General features: G+C 35.8%; 1 protein-coding gene across 1 annotated transcript; it reads right to left on the reverse strand.

Moving 5' to 3' along the window:
* Nucleotides 1-264: 264 nt before the first annotated feature.
* On the reverse strand, nt 265-10,430 carry LOC110444979 (the record flags this gene model as incomplete). Its single annotated transcript, XM_021489340.1, has 8 exons — nt 10,305-10,430; nt 9,835-9,955; nt 8,956-9,082; nt 2,822-2,896; nt 2,304-2,706; nt 1,549-1,600; nt 1,079-1,183; nt 265-372 (listed from the first exon to the last, which is right to left on the reverse strand). Coding segments are annotated over exons 4-8 (717 nt in total), but the record flags the coding sequence as incomplete, so codon positions are not given.
* Nucleotides 10,431-10,705: the final 275 nt, after the last annotated feature.

Genomic DNA, 10,705 nt, shown 5'->3' on the forward strand with positions numbered 1-10,705 from the left:
GGCTGATTGAGGACATCCAATGAATATTTTATCTCGTTATAACGACTTAGTAACTCATTATAACGACTTAGTATTTCGTTATAACTACTTGACATCTCGCTATATCGACTGAATATCTCATTATAACGACTTAGGCGAGATACTTACTCGTTATAACAAGATACTATCTCGTTATAACGAAATAAAAATATTCGTAGGATGTCCTCGATCAGCCAACCTAGTCATGAATGTTCTCAAAGTCAAATACAAAAAATAATTACTCACAATATAAGTGCCATCTTGCAAAGGAGTCGGATCGAGGGAATGTCCGGATTGTTCCTGTCTCTGTTCCCAATTTTCTATTTTGTTCGCAACTTGGCTGTCTTCAGGAACCTGTTGTTATATAGAATATGTTGACAATTTCATATTAGATGTTGCACCTGAACGACATTTTAATATCCTTTTTGAAATACAGGAAAAATAAATCGGAATAAAAACAAAAAAAGCAAACTGAAAGTCAACACGAAACAGACACTTCATATGACTGAAACTTTGAAAATATCATGACATCCTGATGGATTTCAGATAAAACAAGGTGCTCCATAATACCAAGGTTTTTCCTGCAAAACATGTGTGGCACGAGTCATGGTGTCTCCTGTTAAACCTAGGAATGTATATCTGTCACCAATGATACAACAATGAATATGCTAACTGTATGTATAGTTGGAAATAAATTATTGAATGCTTAAGTATAATTTTCAGAAAATCGTGATACTTTGAACAGGTTCTAAAATAGCAAATCAGAAAAGACTAATATGTTAGAATTTAATTGATGTTAAATTCACCCTGATCTCAAAATAGAATTGAATATTGATAACAATGATACATACAGGTACAACCTTAATTTATTAAAGCGGCCAATGAGTTTGTTTGCCCTTTCTGACAGATGTTGGGGGAAAAAATGAAATAAATAAATATTTATGTGTACCTATTGTAAACATAGATATGGATAAAAGCTATAAAAAGATATTAGTTTTCTTTGGAAAAATGGAAGACGCATACAAACAAAATAGACTCCGATTATAGAAATTATACTTACATGAGCAGCATTGGAGATTGTTGTTAATGTTGAACTAGCTACTGGATGCGGGACTTTGTCAATTTCTTTTGCTTTTGCACTTTCGCTGGTAGTTTTGCTAGGTTCCTTGAAGGAAAAATATCATAAGTTTATTTTGCTATGCAGACGACGGGAATTTTGAAAAAGGACAATAATAAGCCTTTTTTGTGAACTATGATTTGCAAATATAATTAATTAGTCACGTTTTGGTAGGTACACTTACTGAATTTAAATGCTATAAACAGCTGCGATATTTCTGTATTATTATGATTTATAACTTTGTTTTATAAGTTTGCTAAATGTCGTAGAGAAACCATTTCAGCAGTAAAAGAAGTGAATAATTGCATCCCTCTCAAATGTTCTGCTTCCATATTTCTATCACTTTAATTTATAAACTTATATAAAACAAATAATGAATGTTGACTAGAGAGTTATCAAATACAAACACTTACATGTACAGCTGGAGTCTTTTTGTTGACGTTTCTGTCTGTGCTTTGCAAGTCTCTGAAATGAAATCAGTCGTAAAATTGATATTGCACAATGAGAAATTATCAGTAACCGACTTGTGAAATTAAAAAGAAAATCTATGTAGGACTTTCTGAGAAATCTCTGAATCGTCATTAACCAAAATGCCTGCTTATCAGACACCTGTTATTCGACATCTAAATGTCATTATATTCATTATAATCATTAATCATTATATCTCAAAATGGTATATGCACAACGAAGGACCTACAACAGTCTACATTAAAAAATAGCAAAATAACAGTATGTCAATTACTTCTTGAGATATTGTGCAAACAAACTTTTACTTTCAATTGGATCATCATATCAGTCCAACATGAAACGTATATAACTAAGTTCCAAGGGAAATCTAATTCTGGGGTCAATTTACAAGTACCATGACCAGAGTGCTTTGAAGACTTCAACGTTTTAAAAGTCGCCATTCAGTGGCCCTTATATTGGCTAACACCGTCATCATATAACCTGTTTTGATGACCCAAAAACAATCTCCAATTCCTACCACCCCCATCAAACTATTCGCTCCATACTATTGTTACTTCTGTCCATATTTAAAAAGTCATTTGGAAGTAAAATAACCGGACCAATGCACATTTCATGCACCATATTAATACTTGACACATAATTTCAAGCTGATCAATTACTTTTAATGCTGAAAAAATACGAACTTAAAAAAAATACTTACACGAAGAAACTTTCCGCTTGTTTCGTCGTCTTCTGCTTATCAAACATGCTGATTTTGTATTGGACATATGAATTTTCTTTCTTTATACCACTGAACGTAGTTAAAATGGTTCGTTTGTACTTATCTAGATAAGCATTAATGTTTTTCGATAAATCGTTATGGAAGTGTTTTTTGAATGTAACCCAAGCCTTCTCATCACGTATGGTGAAAATGATGCTGATTTCTTCTTCTCCTTGGTGATGGATGATGTCTTTGATTAAGTAAACACGCCCTGTCTGATTCAAGAAATCCTGAAACCCAACTGCATAAACGCATGAGCATAGCCTCTTAGCAAGTTCTTCACTATATTCCTTTTTGCCTTTGCTAAAAGTGATGGTGTATGGACAGATCTGTACAGAAACATCTGGAAACAAAAGACAAAATAAGCGTTTTCGTTAACAACGTAGAGATTCGATAATTTATCAGTTATTCTATTGCGCTCTTATATGTTAAGCAATAATAAACAAAACAATATTCACCGAATCCGGACACCGGAACAGGTATAGGACCACTGGATGTCTCCGCCATGTTGTTCCGAATAGACTTGTTACTGTCTGAAAAATAGGAAACAAATTGTATGGTTACCAACATTATAACCTGATTATTTTGAAATCTAAATTTAAGTTCATGATGATTTATAATTTCAACCACATGTACTGTAATAACTTTGGTGTGCTTTGAAACAAATCGGGCATTATTTTACCTTAAAACGTTCAGCCAGTTTTGAAGTAGATATACTGAAACGTACCACGGAATAGGTGAATTCAAAGCATTGCTAATCACACAAAGTATAGCGAAATCATGAACGTTTCTGTTGAGCACGACTTGTATTATTCTTTTTTATATCATTCACAAAGTTGAAAAGTATCAAAACAGGATAAAAGTGTACTTCTATTTTACTATTCATGTCAATGGTTTTGATTGGATTAATTCCACTTCAGGTCGTATTTGATTTATATGCGTACATATAGATTTATTTTATGAACAGGAATACTTCCTTGGTTTTCAGAAAAAAAATCCCATTCAAAAATAAATATGCGATTTTATGATATTGTCTACTCGCAAATGTGCAATCAAGCATTGTGTGGCTCATTTTAAAATAGAGACATAACAAGTCAATATCGCTTTCAGAGGTAAAAAAAATCCTGCAATAACAAAACGTTTTTTGTTATTGATCAGTAAGTGATATTGACCAAACTCGACTTCGTCTATGGCGAAATGGACTCCTGACCACCATGAAATATTTCAATTTTACCGACCCTTTCAAAAATAATAATTATTTAACGAAGTATTAATAATTGGGTAATTAAGTAGTCTTGTTTAAGAACTATCCACACTTGAAAAACGCTAATTTGCATTGAAACAGTAAAATTATTCATGAAGTTAGGTTTTAGCATTACTTATTAAGTTCTCAATTAGAAGAAAGGTTTTTCTTTCAAACTACAAATGACGTTGTATCAGGAGCTCCTCCGGTATCTATTATTTGGTCCTCTGGTAATTTATATTTTTGATCTCCCTCTCTATATCCAACATTGTGAAGTATACCTTTATGCAGATGTTGTTAGTTATGAAAAGAGAGTTGATTGTTGTGAATGAGAACCACATTAAAATGAAAACATGCAAAATGTAAACCGGTGGTGTAAGGATAACATGTTTTTAATTGACATAAAACTAGTACTTTTGTACTTAAAAGGAAGGAAGGAACGTTGTCAGATCAAATGTTCCCTTGTTCCCTTGAGAGCATACTTAAATCAACAAACTGTCAAAAACATTTAGGTATTCATACTAGTCAGAACTTGATTTTGGTAGATAGTATGAAAAAATAATGTCAAAAGTTTCGCTTCATACATTAATTCATTCATTACAGCAAATGTCTAAAAACTCACTCAGGATGCAAAAAGATCTATTACAATGATTTATTATGCTGCCGTTTTCTCGGGAAATAGAATAAGGTCAAAGGTCAAACGACAGTACAATAAAAGCATTTGTTCAAACTGTTATCATATTCAGTTATTGAAAACACGATGAAATCACATTTTCCTGTAAAAAAGATACGTAATTTATCAACATTTCACAGATGGACTTGTAGTTAATTGAGGAGAAAAACAGTTATACACGGCCTCATGTAGACTCCCATTGAGATTTTGGGGTTTGATGCTACAGAAATAAGTATAATTTCCTTCCTGTACTAATCACTTTTCTCATTAATGGATGGTAGTTAAGTGTTGACTATGCATTGCCCAATCTTTTTGTTATTAAACACATCGGGATATTTAATGTCAAGGTCATATCAAGGTTGAAGATCAGGGTGCATTGCCAAATTCAAACATTATTTCTTAAGGCATTGTTTTTTTATTTAAAACATAGTGGATTAACATTTATCATTTCCAAGAAGTCGAGTTCTTCGCAACTTCAACCGTAACAGGATACAATATTGTTGTTACAAGCACAGTTGTGTACCAGCATACCGTTTCTTGGATTTAGTAATAGCCGCTAAATCAGGATTTTTTATCTTCAATGTTCCATCACCATCAAATATCCACCCAAAACTCTGTGACGGATGCGGTGCAAATTGTCCATTTAATGTGCTGTTAGACTCATCCACTTTGTGGCAGGCCAAGACGATTGCCTGAAACTACATTGTAAAAGATCTTTTTGAATTGATTGATTTTTAATTCTTCTGTGTGGCAGCTTCAGTGATGTGCAGCTCCTTCACAAATAAGCGTGTATCATCTTAGCTAGGGTTTGCGGCAATTCGATGTAAAGGTAGGTATGCAGTCTGATCTGTCCTATCCCGAAGTTACAATTAATATATAAAATGCACGATGACATCAGTATCATTTGCATACACAACTTCTTTTTTGCTACTTTCGAACAAGGTGACAAGCAATGCATACTTTCTCCTGTGTGTGTTTCAATCCAGGTACGGATACCAACTGTCTGACGTGACTAACACGCTTCTTGTTTGTTATGTGAACCCTCCTGAGGTTTGTTCCATTTGCTCAAGATTCCGAAATAAAGCTAACAAGTTATGCTTCATTTCCTTCATCGGTAGCAAAATCGGAAAACGCGGGTGTTAGTATATTGGATTGTATGGCATACGTTTTCCACCCACGATCTGTGTTTCCTTGCTTAATGCTAGGCTGTTTATCATATCTTTGGCAAAAATAGTGAACGCATGTAGTGCCGGTAGATATCGTGGAATGTTCCATCTTTTTGAGATGACCACATTTGGACGTCTCAGTCCCGAGCTGAATAAAACTGGATGCGATTAAGTACACGCATGTCTATCTATTAGCTCCTCTCCATTAACTTCATCGCCATCACCACTGTACTTACTCTAACCGCCACTCACTTTCACCTGTTAGAGTCTCTGACCGACACTTCCTATCACCTGTTAAGGTCTCTGACCGACACTTACTATAACCTGTTAAAGTCTCTGACCGCCACTTACTATCTTTTGTTAAAGTTTCTCACCGCCACTGACTATCACCTGTTTAAGTCTCTGACCGCCACTTACTATCACATATTAAAGTCTCTGACCGCCACTTAGTATCACCTGTTAAAGTATTTGACCGACACTTACTATCACCTGTTAAAGTCTTTGACCGCCAATTACTATTACCTGTTAAAGTTCTGACCGCCTGTTCAAGTCTCTGACCGACACTTAGTAACACCTGTTAAAGTATCTGACCGCGGCTTACTATCACCTGTTAAAGTTTCTGACCGCCACTTAGTATAACCTGTTAAAGTCTCTTACCGCCACTTACTATCACGTGTTAAAGTTTCTGATCGCCACTTACTAGACACTGTTAAAGTTTCTCGAGTATTCCAACTTCTACTAGAGTCTGTGCTGCTTGCATTCTACATGTTGCCTTGCCATATTTCTGTGTCCCAATTTTATTTAACTTGATAACAGCTAACTTACTTCTCCATAGTTATAGCATTTTCTCATTTTTCTTTGGTATGCGTCAAATCCCTTTTCACTTCCTCTGTTGCTTTCATTCAAGTAACAATTTGGAGCAACGTACTTGAAGTTCTGTCTGGGATGAGTTACATTCATTTCATTCATGGGATCATTTTATTGGTGATGATGTCGATGGTGGCCTGCAAAGTTGTTGAGTCCTTTGAGATTTGAACACTGCCTGATTCATGGTGTGCTATTCTGCATCTGAATTCATCTTAAGCATTCTCCGATGTTTGTCAGCAACTGTAGCTGTGATGGGTTTCGTTGAAAGCTATTTGGTCAGGGCTTACAGTTTGATGATCTTACACAGTCATTGCTTCAGTTTGACATCTGCATTGTAGGTTTCTTCTAATCCCTTTTAAGGAGTAACTCCATTGTGTATCCCATCTCGTCTGCGGACGGTAAAGATACCATGTTCAACATATCTCTCATATGCTAAAGATGCAATGGTAGAAAGCACGGCTACCTCTTTGTGGTAAATGATTTCATCCCCAACAAATGACTATTTTTAGCTCACATGATTGAGCATATCAGCTAGTGCAATATGGTGTCGTGCGTCGTGCGTTGACAATTTACATTTTCAGACTTTTTCAGAACAACTGCATCGATTGGCCTAGTGTTCTTATTTTTCGTGCCGATCCAAAACCCGAGATGGCCACCGTGTCTCTTATTGGCTGAGACATGTTCAACTTCTTCTCAAGAATCGCTAAAGCAGTTGACTTCAACCTTGATTAAAATGTTTGTTATGTGATCCCATGCAAGTACTTTCACTTAATTATTTATTGCTAATCCAAAAAACCAAGATGGCCGCCCTAGCATGTGATTGATTGCGTCACTTTCGACTTCCTCTCCAAACATCTACACTAATTTACTCCAAATATCCTTCAAAGGTTCTTTGTTACGTTCCCAACACGTATGTACTTACATTTAGTGCTGATACGAAAATTCAAGATTGCCGCCCTGGCCTCTGATTTGCTGAGACATTTTGACCCCCTAGGAACGGCATCACTAATTGACTCCAGAATTAGTACAAATGTTCTTTTGAGGTCTCCAACATGGGTTCCAACTTTTAGTGCCGATCCGAAAATCTACGATGGCCGCCTTACCGTCTGATTTGTAGAGATCTTTTCGATGCTTCAGAACGGCTGAGGCGATTAACTACAAATTATATACGAACGTTACTTCTGATGTCCCGACAAAGTTCTTATTTTTTGTCCGATCTGAAAATCAAAGATGGTCACCATGGCATCTGATTGTCTGAGACGTGTTTGGCTTCTTCTTAAGAACGGCTGTACCTATCGACTCCAAATGTGAAGCAAATAATTCAAAAAGGACACCCTTGCATCTGATAGGCTTAGACATTTTGAATATATTCTCAGGAAATGCTGCATTGATTACTCCAAACCTGGTACAAATTTCCTTATGAGGTTCCAAACAAGTTTTGTTGCTTTTCGTCCTGATCTGAAATTCCAAGAAAGCCGTTGTGGCCACTGACTGGCTGTGACATTTTTATTACAACTTATGTGCGCAATAGGGTTTACATACAATACAACAAAAATGTACAATAATTTATTGTATTGTTATGATGCCAACGTACAACAAAAAAGGTTTATTTACAATAAAAACACCTAGCACAAAAACAACAACGTTAACGACGGTATATTCTGGATTTAACGTTGTAATTAGTTGAGGAAAATTATACAATTTGAACATTCTGATTCGGTAAAGTGTTTGGGTAACATTGGATAAAAACTAAACTACTAGTAGTTCAAAACGAATTTCAAACTTTACTTCATATGACCTAGGCAGTATAGAGTTCAGCGAATATATCCAATGTTAGAAAGCATAGGCGATGCATACTCAACATATAACTACCATCCATTGATGAGGGAAGTGACTAGTAGAGGCAATAAGGTAATCCTTTCTCTGTAACATTATATTACCTGGAGAACTGCAATAAAACTTAAGGCTTTTTATACCAAAGGTTTAAGGGATATATACATGACCTATACATGCCTTCTTATTATTCTTATGATGTTGATTGGGAATAATATAGCGTTTTTCGTACCCCATCCCCTTTTTTAACCTGACATTATACTTGACAAAACAAATCACCTGTCGATTTCCGTGATGAGTGGCCAGTTAAAACATGATCCAGACAGTCCATACTAACGAAATTATAAGGCCACCCTTTGACTACGGAGTGGAATCACCTACACGTAATTCCAAATACCAGAGGCCCCTAGGGTATAAAGAATACAATTCACGCTGTGAAATATGAATAATAAAAATAATGGCCTAATTCCATTATGTTTCTATGAATTGTTTTGGTTTCGTTTTGTGTTTTCAGAAATCCCTTAATATCATCATTTAAAAATCATAACAGGAATTCCTGTTACTACAGTTATCATAACTTTAGCATGTGACAACAAGGAGGGGACGGAGACTTCGCAAGCACATTTAAGATATCACCCCACCCCCGGGCCACTTACCCTGGATCCGTCCGGCTCCTAAACTAAATCAGAACAAGGGCTAGGCTGGCACCCTAACTTCAGGTTATTACTCTTTTCTTTTTGTTCTACCCTTTTCATTATACCGAAATTACATATTACTAAATTAGTGCTAGTAAATAAATGTGTAACTTACCGTATGTAGCATGGAACTCCAGTCGTTAAGCCTCCTGCATGTATGCACACGTTACACCTTGTTGTCATGTGATACTACATCGTGAGACAGCAAACTGAACGTTGTTCGAGCTTAGTTGACCTTTGACCTGAAACCCGTATGCGAGTACCTATCAAAAAGAGTATGAAAGCTGCACGTATGCACATAAATCTTTGGTGCGCTTTAATGCGAGAAGGATGGTCAATACTATATGAAACGTAAAGTTTAAAGGCTGACGTGTAAACGATTTCTAACTTGAACGATGACTGATAATGGTGTTACTTCCTTTCTGTTTTCAATGAATGTTTTAGTTTCGCTTTTGCGTTTTCAGAAATTCACTTGTACAGGCAATAAGCTAATCCTTTCTATAAAGCGCTATACTATCCCCAATCAACATCATAAGAATTATAAGAAGGCATGTATAGATCATATATTTATATCATTTAAACCGGTTGTATGAAAAACCCTATAGTTTTAATGCCGTTCTCCATGTCAGAAGAATGCATTTCACACTGTGAAATAAGAATAATAATAATACTGACCGATTCCAAAATTTTATATGAATTGTTGTAGTTTCGTTTTGTGTTTCAGAAATCCCTTGATATCATCATTTAAAATCATTACAGGAATTCCTGTGACTACATTTATCATAAATTTAGCCTGTGACAACAAAAGGGAAGGAGAATTCTCAAGCACACTTAAGATATAACACACACACACCAGGGCCCCTTCCCTGGACCCGACCCGCTCCTAAAGTAATCCATTCGGAGCAAGGACTGCCTTAGTTTTGTTCTACTCTTTTCATTAGTACCGAGATTATATATTACTAAATTACTGCTAGTTAATAAATGTGTAACTTACCGTGTATAACACTGAACTGCATCCGGTAGACCTCCTGTAGTTTTGAACACTTTACATCTTGTAGTCATGCGATACTACATGACCCTAGCGAGACTTTGTTCGAGCTAAGTTGACCTGTGACCTGAAACCCGTTACACGTAAGTACCTATCAAAAAGTGTATGAAAACTGCACGTATGCATATAAATCTTTTACGAAGGACCTTCTATACTAAAAGCATGGTAAAGTATGGAGTGTAAATGATTTCTAACTTGAACGGCGACTGATAATGGCTTTCTGTTTTCAAGGAATGTTTTAGTTTCGCTTTTGCGTTTTCAGAAATTCTCTTTATATAAACGTCTAGAATACATCACAAGTATATCCGTCTGCATATCTACATAGTACTCAACAATTTCATAACTGGTACTTAACACTGTATTAGTGTTAATAAGCATTTAGTGAACAGGTAAATAATAACACGTTATACTCTTACCGTGTCGGACACTGAACGTTTTGCACACGTCACGTTACATAGTTTAGTCCTGTGATTCTAAATCGTGAGTCACCAACGGAAACAGAGCGCTCTCAGAGCCGAGTTTACGGAGACATTAAAACCATAACACGTGAGTACTTAAACAAAGTCATTCAAACTGAACGTATGTCGATGTTTGGTTTCCTTTACATATGATTAACAAATATCATTAGTAGGTAATATAAGTCTCGTGCTAGAGTGTTTGTACAGGTTCATTCTCTCCGAATTATTATAAGCTTACTTATTTAGTTTCACTTTGCGTTCTCAGAAATCTACTCAATGCAAGATGGGGGTATACACTCATTTCACCTATGTCAAAGAGTCCCGAAGTATTGGTCACTACGCATACCAGTAGTCAATAC

This window comes from Mizuhopecten yessoensis, unplaced genomic scaffold, assembly GCF_002113885.1.
Source record: "Mizuhopecten yessoensis strain PY_sf001 unplaced genomic scaffold, ASM211388v2 hete_36193992, whole genome shotgun sequence".
Lineage (NCBI taxonomy): Eukaryota > Metazoa > Mollusca > Bivalvia > Pectinida > Pectinidae > Mizuhopecten > Mizuhopecten yessoensis.